This window comes from Trematomus bernacchii, unplaced genomic scaffold (genome assembly GCF_902827165.1).
Source record: "Trematomus bernacchii unplaced genomic scaffold, fTreBer1.1, whole genome shotgun sequence".
Classification (NCBI taxonomy): domain Eukaryota; kingdom Metazoa; phylum Chordata; class Actinopteri; order Perciformes; family Nototheniidae; genus Trematomus; species Trematomus bernacchii.
In genome coordinates this window covers 2641685-2656440 of record NW_022987531.1, presented here as the reverse complement: position 1 = coordinate 2656440, position 14756 = coordinate 2641685, and the positions used below count along the sequence as shown (strand labels likewise).

Genomic DNA, 14756 nt, shown 5'->3' with positions numbered 1-14756 from the left:
AATATTAGTCAAATATGAAGAAGTTAAACTTTAAACATCCATGTCTTAAACACTTTATCCAGGATAAAAGCCACATAGCTGCACCTGCAAGGTGAATACAGCTGGTAACAGAAAAAGCGTTTGAATGCGTACATTAACAGGTTTATGAAATCACTGCCCCGTCCAAGACACGAGTGGATCTGACTTTAATTACATCTGACTCAAGTGTTTCGTCAACTTAATGTGTTGCTTAAAATAATACTTCTGCATACAGTATGTGACACTGTGAGTGTTGCACGCCAGATACGGCTCAAGAAGCTGTCTCAAATAAGGAAATATATGATACATTATGATGTGATGTGATATGAGTGATAATGGAACACATCGACGTCTGCACTCACAGTGCCGCGGACTGTACTTAATGTTACTCTGATCCGGTTACTTATGTTGTGGCAGATATTTAAGTAAGCTTTCTTAACGCTAATGTTATAATAGTCAGATTGCTCTGAAGAAGGGAGGGGATATTCTATTAATTTTCACGTTCACACAGTCAGTTGATTTTTGCCGGCCGTCTTTCCTGCAACGGCAGTTTTTCTGTATTTCCTTTATCCTGTAATATGACTTGATAGCTTTAAACTCCACACACAGAGCTCTGATTGGTCAGCAGGCGGTGCTTTCACTGAGTTGATCTCTTAGCCTGCAACCTAACCTGCTCCGGAGCAGGTTAGCCGCTCAGCATAAGTTACCATGGAGATCTAGCCCGCTAAAAAGAGAACCAGCGTCGTAGGACCGGAAACCCCGAGTTTTCCCTGAAGTTAGCCCGCTAAGCGAAAATCCGGCTTCGTAGTACAGGCCTCTGGACTTGGTATCTCAGGAACTTTAAAAAAAAAGAAGCTGTGTGTGTGTGTGTGTGTGTGTGTGTGTGTGTGTGTGTGTGTGTGTGTGTGTGTGTGTGTGTGTGTGTGTGTGTGTGTGTGTGTGTGTGTGTGTGTGTGTGTGTGTGTGTGTGTGTATATATGAGTTTTGATTATCTGGCTAACCCTTGAACGGACCCTTTTGACGCATGGCGTGAGTGCCACATGTGAAGTTTATTTGGAACAGTGCTTCTTTAGAAAACTGCAAAACGCAGTCTGTTTGGTTAGCAGAGCCTACAAAGTGGATGCAAAATAGTTTCGCATCAAAATCCAGCTCGGCAAGGTCCGCTAACGGACACTATTCAGACGTCTCTGTATTCTTGTTTTTATCAAAATAGTAATATTTTAAACAGAGATTTAGGGTTAGCTTTTTGGAACAAAATAGAGACATGGAAACTTAAAAGCCAGGTAAGGTCTGAAGAAAGACAATATTGAGAGTATTGAATCTTTGGAATTGTTGGATTCCGTTTCTGTGGCTTGACACAAACTACTGGTCCGAAAAGTCAGGAGAGCTCAGCCTCTGCAGCTCAGTGTTGATCATCTCTCCTTTAATATGTCTCTCACAAGTCCTACAACTATATAAAAGTGAAATACTAAACTACCACAGAACCCAACAGAGACAGACATATATATTTAGAGGAAACCTATTCTTTCCTAAAGGGGAGATTCAGCCTAAAATAATAATTGCAAGTGTTGTTCCTAGGCAAAGTTCAACGAAGTCTCCTCTGAAGCAGGAAATGAGACTTTGTCAATAATGTCGTCAAGAGCCAAGTCCCTGAGCTGCTCTACTGACCAGCCTGCGATATGGGCCAGGGTGATTTTCCGGGGAAATGGACATTTTCATTTTCCGGGTAATGCCTGTTAGTGTTGCAATGAAATAAAGCTCATTTGAGTGTAAAAAGTCAGCCAAACATTCACAGTCCACTACATTAGCTTCTATTTTCCAGATAATAAAAGAACTCCAGGTTTGGTTTCTTGGGGCTCTTGTAGATTAAAAGGTCTTATTTTATCTAGTTGCTGCTGAGAGCACTCAGCAGCAACTAATCCGTGTGACGGAGTTGCTAGCTGTTCCTACACGGACCCTCACTATTGCGGTAAGCGTGTTGTGACTTCTGGTTGTTGTTGTTGTCCAACACAGTCTCACGGCATTTCGTGTTATAGTCACGAAATTAATCTATTGATTCGTGTTCACCAACACGATTTCGCCATTTTTTTCGTGTCACACAGAACGATTTTAAAAGCAATGTAAATAATAACAAATTAGAAGGAAAAACAGATTTAAAAAAATACAGATTTCAGTATTCTGACACAGAACGATTTTAGAAGCAATGTATTTCTATTGGTAGTATGTTTCGTGCCTGCACCAAATAATAACAATTTAGAAGGAAAAAAAGATGACAAAAAATACAGATTTCAGTATTCTGAGGCTCTGAGCCCCATTTATTTTCCTTGCGGACGGCAAAAAAACTCCGACATTATACAATTTAAAATAAAAGGGATAGGGTTAGGCTTAGGGTAAGATATTGAGTAAGAAAATGTTTTTATGAACCACACAGCTTCCGGTCTTCCAAGACCCGACCGGACAAAAAGACGTGGTGCAGGCACGAAACATACTACCAATAGAAATACATTGCTTTTAAAATCGTTCTGTGTGACACGAAAGAAATGCGAAAATCGTGTTGGTGAACACGTATCAATAGATTAAATTAATTTCGTGACTATAGCACGAAATGCCGTGAGACTGGGTTGTGTTGTCACCTCCGGGCTATCCTGTTTGCCTGTTCTGCTGCTGATAGCTTATATTATCTTAACTTAATCGATCGTTTTACAATACTTGATCACGGCAGCTACCTGACGTTGTAATCACACGTTACTACAGCTTAAGCACTCACAACTCTCCTTCTCTTAGCGACTGTAACTCCACAGTTGCTTACACTCCTTTCTGGTTTGCTAACGGTAGCTACTTTAGCTTGATAGCTAGCCATGGCTCCTTCTCCACCCTCAGGTGCTATTTCCTGCTCTATGTGTCTCATGTTTGGTTACTTCCCTACCTCCTTTACTGGTACCGATAGGCCTGCATGTGTTAAATGTAGTACAGTTGCTAGGTTGGAGGCGGGAATCATAGCCATAGAAGCCCGGCTCCGCATTTTAGAAAATAACTCAGCTACAGTAAAACCCATGTTAGTCGGTGCGTACCGGCAAGAGGTAGCTCTTACTAGCCGTCCCCACCAACCCGTTCACTTATCTAACAGATTTTCCCCACTCAGCGAGACACCCGCTGAGAAGCCAACTCTGGTTATTGGTAGCTCTATTCTGAGATACGTGAATTTAGAGACGGAAGCCTCCACAGTCACATGCATTCCGGGGGCCAGAGCGGGCGACGTTGAGGTGCATCTTAAACTGCTGGCTAAGAATAAACTTAAATACAGTAGGATTGTTATTCACGTCAGCGGTAATGATGTTCGTTTACGCCAATCAGAATGCACCAAAGTTAATGTGGCGTCGGTGTGTAGATATGCTAAAACAATGTCGGACACCGTAATTTTCTCTGGTCCCCTCCCCAATCTGATCAATGACGACATGTATAGCCGCATGTCATCATTTCAGCGCTGGTTGTCTTGGTGGTGCCCAGCAAACGATGTGGGCTTCGTAAATAATTGGACAGCCTTCTGGGGAAAACCTGATCTGATTAAGAGAGACGGCATTCATCCTACTCTGGAAGGTGCAGATCTCATTTCGGCAAACATTTCAGAGCTTTGTGGACTTAATCCATGACAAACTAGAGTTGAGACCAGGAGGCGGAGTCGCAGTCTTACACGCTTCTCTGCGCTCTCTCCAATAAAATACTCAATATTAACGGTGTGTGTCTGCCCAAGGACAATTTAAAGTAAAACCTAATAGGTGTCATACATAATAACCTAATAAAAGTAAATGTAGCAACTACTACAGTGCAACAAAACAGGAAGATTAAATGTGGACTCTTAAACATAAGATCTCTAGCATCTAAAGCAATATTGGTAAATGATTTAATATCAGATTATAATATTGATATATGCTGTCTCACTGAAACTTGGTTGAGACATGAAGAATATGTCAGCATAAATGAAGCCACTCCACCCAGCCATATCAATACTCATATTGCTCAAGGCACAGGCCGAGGAGGTGGAGTTGCAGCCATCTTTGACTCAAGTTTACTTATCAATACTAAACCAAAATTCAATTATACCTCCTTTGAAAGTCTTGTTTTTAGTCTTACGCATTTTGCACAACTTGGACAACTTTGCAGCCAATCTTATTTGTTACAGTGTACCGTGCACCAGGTCCTTATTCAGAATTGTTATCAGAATTCTCTGAGTTTTTATCAACTTTGGTAATAAAAACAGATAAAGTAATTATCGTAGGTGACTTTAATATTCATGTTGACGACGATAAAAATAGCCTTACTGTTAACTCTATATTATATTATATTGGTTTCCGTCAGAGTGTAAATAAACCAACCCACTGTTATAATCACACTCTCGACCTTGTTCTGACTTATGGTATTGAAATTGAGCAACTATTAGTCGAACCGCATAATCCTGCTTTATCCGACCATTTTTTGGTAACTTTTGAAGTACTGTTACTAGACTACAAACCATTAGTCAAAAGCTCCTGCAGCAGAAACCTATCTGTTAGTGCTATAGCCAAATTTAAGGAAGAGATTCCATCAATACTTAAAGGGGACCTATCATGCAAAATGCACTTTTGTACGTCTTTTATACATGAATATGTGTCCCCGGTGTTCCAGGGAACTCACCAAGTGTCAGAAAACACAACCCTCTCTATTTTCCTCCATACCCAAATCTCTAAAAAAGGGGCTGCAACGGATCTGATAAAAACTGATCCAGATTTGAACACTGTCCTGACGTCAGGACGGTGGCGCTACGGCTATTGGGCCAACTCCACCAATTATGGAGGAGACAGCCACGGCCATTGCCGTTCGAAAGCGCTGGAGACGCTGTAGTACATATGCCAGGCCTGTAAGTGGCGCTGTATTCTGCCACAAAAGCAGCGAAGAAGACTTGGTTACCATGGTTACCCTTCTGTTTATTCTCCGCTGTGGCTTTCTTTCTCCCTCCCCGAGGCAAGCGTTTGCTCCCGCTGCAATGCAATCCCTCCCCGTCGAGGCAAGCACTGTAATTCTCTCCGGTTAGTCCACCAGCAGATGACAAACACCCACCTCTCCGCCTCTTCCAAGGAACGAGGGGACCGCGCGGCAGAGTTTCAGTTTCAGTTTGATTCGCCGGTCAAGATGTCCGTTAAAGTTTAAATCTTCCGGACAAAATTAGAAAAGTGCCGGTCAAAGGTCTTCTTTGTTATTTATTGAGCTTTAAAACAAATGAATAATGACTCTATATAATAAAACACGGAGATCTCTTTTTCTCCCCCTCTTCTGACAGCCCAGCAGCTGATCAGAGCACGTCTCCCCTCTCCTGCAGGGGGGCGTGGTCAGCAGAATCAGACCCGTAGACAGCAAACAGCACATAGAGCGAAATGAGGCATGGCTAAAATGCATGATCTGTTTGGTATTTTGAAAACAGAAACGTATAAATATACCTTATATAGGTATGGCCCTACAATATATCATTTAAATATAGCATGATAGGTTTCCTTTAACTCGATAGCATGTCTGCATGTAAGGGAGGAAACTTATACAAAATGTACACCACCCCAAATTGAACATGTTGTTGATAGTGCTACAGATGCCCTGCGAATAAAATTAAACTCTGTTACAACATAGACTAGCTCCATGGCATAATGCCGAAACCCGCAAAATAAAGCAAAAGTCGAGACAACTTGAAAGGATATGGCGTTCCACTAAACTTGAAGAATCTCGTTTAATTTGGCATATTACTCTCAATGAATATAAGAAAGCAATGCGTAAAGCGAGAGCAGCTTACTACTCTTCATTAATAGATGAGAATAAGAATAATGCAAGATTTCTTTTCAGCACTGTAGCCAGGCTGACAGAGAGCCACAGCTCGATTGAGCCTTCTATTCCCATAGCACTCAGTAGTAATGATTTTATGTGCTTTTTTAATGATAGAATTGTTACTCTTAGAAACAAAATTAATCTTGCCTTTGACCAGTATAGTGTTATCAACAGCTCCCGGAAACGTAAGTTCTAATATTACACTAGATAGTAAATTAGAATGCTTTTCAACCATAAACCTTGAACAATTGAATTCAATGATTCTTTCTTCTAAACCATCAACGTGTATCTTAGACCCGATTCCAACTAAGCTGTTAACCTGTTTAGCCCTAAGCCTGTTTTTCAGGTCTCAGGCTCGAAAATGACATTCCCAGAACAAATGACCATATCTTCCCTTCTAAAAGGGTTAAATTAATAATCTTTTTTCTCAAAGTAATGATAAACCTGTGAGTTGGATGTAGAAAAGTCAGAACAATATAGATGTTTTTTATTTTAAAGAAAATTCAGATTTTAAACTGTAAATTATAGCGTCCAAAAATTCTTTTTTACTTATAGTGAAAACTACACTTGGATGATGGTAAGGTAGACAAAAAGCTTTAGGAATCCAAAGTACAACATATAATAAGTACCCTGTATCAAGATTGATGCAAAACAAGTGACATTTGACCTTTTTAGAGAGGTTTAGCAAAAAAACTCCACCTCTGAGGTGATTTGGGTGGAAATGGGGGTTTTACCGTTTCTCTGGAACCCATTGGTCGATTTTGGTGATTGACATCTCTTTCTGACCGTTAGAGCCAATAGAATCAAAGGGGGGTTTTCACATAGACTCCAACGTTAACACAAAAAGGTGGGGGCTTTGCGCATGTAGTTTTGCATGAGAGTGAAGCTATCTCTCGCTCTGACATCTAGAAACGAAAAAGCAGTCTTATTGCTCATGGATTATCAGAAATTATTTCAAAGGGACACAGACACATTGGATTAACCTATGGATTAACTTCAGCAGCGTTTTTATTGTTTTAATGCCATTGAAGACCACTTTTGAGCAGACTACGACACAAGGTAACCATGTTAGCATTTTTAGCTACCTAGCGCCACATGTTTTGATGTCTGTTTTTGTTTATAAAGTCGCGATTTCGTATAATTGAGTGATAATGAGGGTACCCTTCGATTCTGTGTCACCTCACGATGTGAAACGATGTCATGGATGTGCAGAAAAGATAATTAATAAGGTTTTGTGAGTGAATTTCGGTGCAGTAATCTGTTAGCATTTTTCGCTCGTTGCTAATACAGAGGCTCAGCGTTAGCATTGTGGGTTTTATTTTGAAAAATAAATAAAAATGATCAGTTAGATGAGTTTCTTCCCGTTACATGGATATAAAACATTCATAGTTTATTAAATGAACATGCCCTCAGACACTGTTTCCTGCAAGATGTTGCGGCAGTGCCCCGGTACCGGGGTCCCTCGGGCTTAACAGGTTAAAGGAAGTTTTTCCATTAATTAACACTTCTTTATTAAATATTATGAATATGTCTTTATTATCAGGCTATGTTCCACAATCATTTAAAGTAGCAGTGATAAAACCTCTTCTTAACCTGTTCCACTCTGAGCCTGTTTTTCAGGTCTCAGGCTCGAAAATGACATTCCCAGAACAAATGACCATATCTTCCCTTCTAAAAGGGTTAAATTAATAATCTTTTCTCAAAGTAATGATAAACCTGTGAGTTGGATGTAGAAGTGTCAGAATCAATATAAATGTTTTTTATTTTAAAGAAAATTCAGATTTTACATAGTAAAAAACTGTAAATTATAGTGTCCGTCCAAAAATTATTTTTTACAGATAGTGAAAACTACCCTTGGATGATGGGTTAGTAGACTAAAAGCTTTAGGAATCCAAAGTACAACATATAATAAGTACCCTGTATCAAGATTGATGCAAAACAAGTGAAATTTGACCTTTTTAGAGAGATTTAGCCAAAAACTGGGCCATCTGGGGTCATTTGGGTGGATTTGACCTATCTCTGGCCCCCCCTTGCTCGATCTGGTTGGTTGACATACCCTTGTGACCGTTAGAGCCAATAGAATCGAAGGAGGATACTCACATAGACACACATTGTAAAGAAAAAATGTTGCCGCTTCGCGTGTGGAAAGCGAAACTAAACTGGAGGAATGTCTCCTTCTGGAGTTTGGAAACTAAAACGCAGTTGTATTGCTTATGGATTATCAGAAATAATTTCAAAGAAGGCACAGACACATAGGATGAACCTATGGATTAACTGCAGCATCGTTTTTTTTATCGTTTTAATGCCATTGAAGACCACTTTTGACCAAGGTGAGCCATATTTACATGTTTAGCTTCTTGGCTCCACATGTGATGATGTACGCTTTCGTTGATAGCGTCGCGAATGTTTATCACTGAGTGTTGAGGTGGGCACCGTTAGATTCAGTGTCTCCAGGACACCAAAAAATAGTGTTTGGTTGTGCATCTAGGATAAGTAATAAGGGAGTTCTGAGTGAGTTTATGTGCCTTTGTCGGTCCCGTTTTTTCGATCGAGGCTAATTCAGAGGCTGAGTGCTAGCATTGTGGGGTTTTTTTGAAAAAAAAAATTAAAAAGATCAGTTAGCTGAGTTTCTTCCCGTTACATGGATATAACACATTCATAGTTTTATTCAATATTAAGATTCCTTAGACGTTGTTTCCTGCAAATGACGCGTTTATCCGCCCGGTACCGGGGGGAAGGCGTGAAACAGGTTAAAAAGTACAACCTCGATCCAGAGGTTTTAGCCAATTATAGACCTATTTCTAATCTTCTGTTCCTCTCAAAGATTCTTGAAAAAGCAGTTGCAAAACAGTTGTGTGATTACTTAAAAAACAATGATTTATTTGAAGATGTTCAGTCTGGCTTTAGAACACATCATAGCACAGGACTTGTCTCTATTCTTGTCTTGCTCGATCTCAGTGCTGCATTTGATACTATCCACCATGATATCCTATTGCAAAGACTAGAGCACTTAGTTGGCATACAGGGAACTGCTTTAGGCTGGTTTAGGTCCTATCTATCTGAACGGTCCAGTTTGTGTGTGTCAACGATGAATCTTCCATGCAAACCAAAGTGAGCCATGGAGTGCCACAGGGCTCAGTGCTTGGACCTATTTTGTTCACATTATATATGCTTCCGTTAGGCAATATTATAAGGAATCATTCTGTACATTTTCATTGTTATGCGGATGATACTCAACTATATTTATCCATCAAGTCTGATGAATCCAATCATCGAAATAAAATTCAAGACTGCCTCAAGGACTTAAAAACGTGGATTACCTTACATTGCTTTATGTTAAACACGGCCAAAACTGAAGTTATTGTACTCGGCCCAAAGAATCTACGAAACAAACTATCTAAAGATATATTAACTACGGATGGCATTCATTTGGCCTCCAGTGAGACTGTAAGGAATCTTGGTGTTATATTTGATCAGGATTTATCTTTTAACGCCCACATAAAATCAATCTCAAGGACCGCCTTCTTTCATCTACGTAACATTGCAAAGATCAGGCATATCTTGCCTCAAAACGATGCAGAAAAACTAGTCCATGCATTTGTTACTTCAAGGCTGGATTATTGTAACTCTTTATTATCAGGGTGTACCAAAAAGTCAGTTAAGTCGCTTCAGCTAATTCAAAATGCTGCAGCACGTGGACTAACTAGAGTTAGGAAAAGGGACCACATTACTCCTGTTCTGGCTGCCTTACACTGGCTCCCTATAGAACACAGGATAGAATTTAAAATTATTCTTCTCGCCTTATCTTAAAGAACTCATTATACCCTACTGTCCAACTAGGGCATTGCGTTCCAAGAATGCATGGTTGTTGGTTGTTCCTAGAGTCTCTAAAAGTACCTATGCTGCAAAAAAAAACTTTTTAGGAGCAATGCGCTCATGGTATAGATGTGGCGCATACATCTTAGTTCCTACTCTTTTCCCTCAATCTATCCTAAGGGAGTGCATGTACGTAGACACGTTAGTTTTGCTGCTATAGGCTTAGACTGTCGGGGGACACCTTACTTCTTCCTTCTGTCTGTCTGTACCTGTGTACTCTCATGTTCCGAATAACCCAGCTTCCCCCAAATTTCTTTTTGGTGTCTATCTACGCCGGGATCCTGAGTCGTGGCTGATCCTGTTGCTGCGGTCCTGTGTCCTGGGTCCTGAATCATGTGTCCTGGATCCTGCATCCTGAGTCCTGGATCCTCTATCCTGAGTTCTGGATTTGAGACCTGGACTTCGAGTCATGGCTGAACCTATCTCTGCGGTCCTGCCTGACTTTCATCATATTACTTCCCTGATGGCTCCCACAGGATTGTTGACATCCTCGTGGATTCATCTTCTTATTATAGACACATGCATTTCCAAACATTTGGTCTACCTACGCTGTAAAATGTATTATCTCTTCAATTTACACACGGCATCTATTGCACGTCTGTCCGTCCTGGGAGAGGGATCCCTCCTCTGTTGCTCTCCCCGAGGTTTCTCCCATTTTCCTCTTTAAACTGTGGGTTTTCTCTGGAGGTTTTTCCTTGTACGATGTGAGGGTCTAAGGACAGAGGGTGTCGTATTGTCATACTGATATTCTGTACAAACTGTGAAGTCCACTGAGACAAATGTAACATGTGTGATATTGGGCTATATAAATAAACATTGATTGATTGATTGATTGATTGATATTTCTGTTCCTCCGCGGCCCTAAATGAGACGCTTGTGCTCACACATTTGTCCGGTTCAGACGGGAAATGTGTCCTATCTTTTACAATTTTCTTTTTAGGCAACGTCAACATTTATTTAAAGTAGGCAACACTTTGACTTCCCCAACTGCATTCAGTAGGCAGGTAATCTGTTCTGAGGGTAGAGACCTGTCATTCCGCTGCTCCTCACCCCATTCCTTTTTTTTTTAACTCTCTCCCACCACGTTGTTGCAGCAGCAGCAGCTACTTGGTAATAAGTGGCATTAATTTCACCCATAACAAAATAGAGGGCTCATTTTCAGCCCATTACTCCAGTGCTCTCACAGAAACAAACCCTTTGTGCTTGCTCCATTACGGTGGGTTGTAAAGAAAAGCGACGACACGACAACAGGGTTGGAAAGGTGGAGTATGTGAGAGTGTGTGAACAAGGTTTCAAGGTTTGCGAGAAGTGGAAGATGTGTGTTTTTAGTTCATCTTTTTATATAAGCCTTGGGAACAAGATCTTTCCTCTTTTTAACAGTCTTGCTATAAAGTTAAACTATATTGAGCCATAACGTTTGTGGGAGTTTTCACATCACATATCCAATTATTATTAAAATAAATGAACTGTTCAGAATCTACTCTTCATACAAAATACTGCTCTCTGTCGGGTAATGAGCTGCATCTGGCACAGCAGAGCAGGTGTGGCAGGTTTTTGTCAGGTTGAACAAAAAGCAGCAAGAAGCAGACTAAAGTAGCTCAATTGCACCGTACATGTAGAAATAATTGCAGAGAGAATGAGAGACTGATTGCAGTATTAACTTTATTAATACTAATTACACTAGTTGGTATATGAAAATGATTCTTAAGATTAAAGCATATGGTTTATTTACAAAATAAACAAAATGTTGTACACATTCAATATGTGCCTTAATGCTTCAAGAATACATTTTTTATATCATTTTTAACTGAAAACAGTTAGCCTTGTTTTGTCCATGGTCGTCTGCATCGCTTTAAATGAAGCAAGACTTCCAATATTTTGTTTTTTTGTAAGAGAGAAAGAGCAGGTGTCGAATCTACAATCAGAGATAGACAGAGCTTCCTTCTTGCAATGTTAACAACGGATTTTTGTGACATTTAGACAAAGCTAGGCTAGCTTTTTCCATCTGAGCTGCTGGCAGGTTTATAAAGTATTAGACATGAAGGCAGCGTCAATCTTCTCATCTACGTCCTGGAGAGTGGATAAGTGTTTGACCGAAAATGATGGAATGTCAATTCCTTTCGTTCAAAACAATTACAAAAAAACAGAGTTTGGTTATATTGTCAAGTAGAGTATGATAACCGGATTAGTTGTCTTCACTATTATTGCCGACATTGCATTTAGTAAAACAAGTGAATCACATGTAGAAATGTGTGTTTGTCCAACACATTTAAGGAAACACAGTATCGAGGGTCTATAATAAACTGCTAGCGTTTATTTCTCCGATAATGTACGTTCCACAGAAGATCTTTCTGAATAATTTTTACCAGAGTTCTCCTTCTCTCTGAAACAAACAAATCCAGTAAGTAAAACCAGTGAAAACACAAAAATAAAGCACTTTCACGATAGAAATGTATTATTTTCTTAAGCAATGTGGCGCAGATGGACTGGTTATGAGCTAACCGCTAACTTTTGCTCATTTTCTTTTTCTAATAACTTTGATGATTTCAATCCATCATTGGTTTAAGGAGGCCTCCACAAAGGTAATACCTTGATTAACATAATGGCTTCGCCTTGATTTGATAATAGCTGGAATAATTTAGGATAATGCAAGCTCACAACTCAACAACATATAAGGCACAGTTTTAGTGCAGGGATGATAGGGTACAGAGTTAAATCCACTGAGAGGAGACTCACCTGAAATCCCCCTTGTTGTTGGTGACTCTGTCTGTTGGGCAGTACGGTGCCGACGTCTCCAGAACCACTATCTCCATTTGCTGAGAGGAGTTGCCACGGGAACTGGTGACCAGGCACTCCCAGGTGCCACCTATGCCCAGCTCAATGTTGGAGAGGATGACCTCACTGGAAGAAAAGAACAGAGGCGTCAAACTGAGGGTGTGGATTAGTGTCAATGTGGTGTGTGCACTGTTGACTATCATTAAATGTATTATGTAAAACACATTTAAAGGGGACCTATCATGCAAAATGCACTTTTTTATGTCTTTTATACATAAATATGTGTCCCCGGTGTGCCAGGGAAATCACAAAGTGTCAGAAAACAAAACCCTCTCTCTTTTCCTCCATACCCAAATCTCTAAAAACGGGGGTACAACGGAGCTGATCCAGATTTGCGTCCGATATGACGTAATATCGGAAATGTGGACCCACGGCACTATCAGAAAGTTGCTATCAGAAACAATGCCCGACTATTTTGGACGTAATATGGTCTTTGTTTGCATTAGCAAGCATCGCTAACACTCAGAGCTAACCTGCACTTGAGAGAGCATGTGTAAAAAAGCAGGAAATAAAAAAAGGAACTCACCTTGTAGTAAACCCGCAAGAAAAGAAGCATTTGAGCTCCATACTGTTTCAGAAATAATCCTTGATGTGGTTTGGAACATGATATGGTGTTTAATCACGGCAGCATTTAGCTGTATCTCGTAGAATTCTGAGGAGGCATTAGCTCCCCTTCCTCTTTTCTTTTTTTTTCAAGCTAAGGACCCAACATCAGCGTTTCTCTAACAGGGCTGAAATAGAGGGATATGAGGGATGTCTAAAATACATGATCTGTTTGGTATTTTGAGCAAAACACATTATAGCATTTTTTTTTAAATATATTTATATCTGAGACCCATAATATATGCCTAAAAATAGCATAATAGGAGACCTTTAACATACTTGTATTAGGTTAGTTGAAAGCGATAATATTACGTTTGAATACAAAAATTAGCTTCAACTTAATATTATTGCTTCAACCAACCTAAAGGTTAGGAAAAGGTGCTGGGTCAGGATTTGTGTTCAGGGTTGAAGATATATTGAGGACTGTCTTTGGGTTAGAACCTGAATAAAGAATGGTATGGATTATTTTTGGATAAGGACTAAAGTTAGGCGTACGTTGGAGTTAGTTAAGTCAGCGGAAGCTCCTCATCAGGATGGGACCACAGATATGTGTGTTCTTCAAATTAATCAAATGTATTCAGAGAGCCTTGTGGATGTACGAGTATGCAGTGGCTTAAAATGTTGGCCGTGACTTAAGATGATCATTACTCAGGCTTATCTTTCCTACTTTGTCACAGCGATGCATATCTCAATGGAAAATGCTAGATTAAACAAAGGATGGGGAAACAGTGACAAAGAGCCAATGCAGGCCATTTGCCAAGGCGACTAATCTTGAGGATTTTACTCCTTATGAAAGAAAAAGGATAAAAGCTGCAGAGATTGCTAAGCAACGGGCATTATCACCATGGTAATACGGCCTCCCAAATACGATCCAGTTGTAGTCAAATATACACATTTCCTTGTGTGCACTTAACGAGCTAATGCCTAATGCTCATAATATGAGTCACAGTATAGCCACATAATACAGTATGAAGTTTTATAATAGGACTTAGGGAACAATGCCCCACAAACGGAAAGTATGACAGTTGACATAACAAATTCCAAGTGACAGGCTGAACAGGAAGCTGTAATCGTTCAGACGAAAGATGATTAGTGGCTGAGCGACTCTGATGTGGAGGAGCTCTAATCCCAGAAAACGGTTCTCAGAGGATGTGAGAGACAAATTATTCCGAAACATTAAATGTCTTTATTTTGTTTCTGCTCTCTCTCGTAGCATTGAGAAAAAAAGACAGTATTTCCAACTTGAGGCCTTTTTATTAGGGCTAATTCTATAAGAATAGCATAAGATGCTTTGGATCCATCTTTCAAAGGGAATGCAACCAAGGAGAGTCTTGAATCTTAATTCCGTCCCCTGCTGAGAACCAGTTTCTAAGACCCGTTGGAAACACATTGCTCTGTGACTTTGAAATTCTCTTAATGATGCTTTCCAACATTTACACATGCGCAATGATGTAAGGCCAAATACAAATGGTGTTTCAGTTGTTCTGGGATCAGGCACATGGCGACAAAAACATACTCAAAAGCTTGGTTGGATAACAGATCTGTATCTGTATCAAAAATAAGATTAAATTCCTATT

At 40.0% G+C, this 14756-nt stretch overlaps 1 protein-coding gene across 1 annotated transcript in view; it reads right to left on the bottom strand.

The window, feature by feature from the left end:
- LOC117475406 (adhesion G protein-coupled receptor A3) overlaps positions 1-14756 on the bottom strand; it is a 306450-nt gene that overhangs the window by 194730 nt on the left and 96964 nt on the right. The window contains 1 exon segment of the mRNA XM_034121560.1: positions 12478-12642. Coding sequence (XP_033977451.1) covers positions 12478-12642 — 165 coding nt within the window.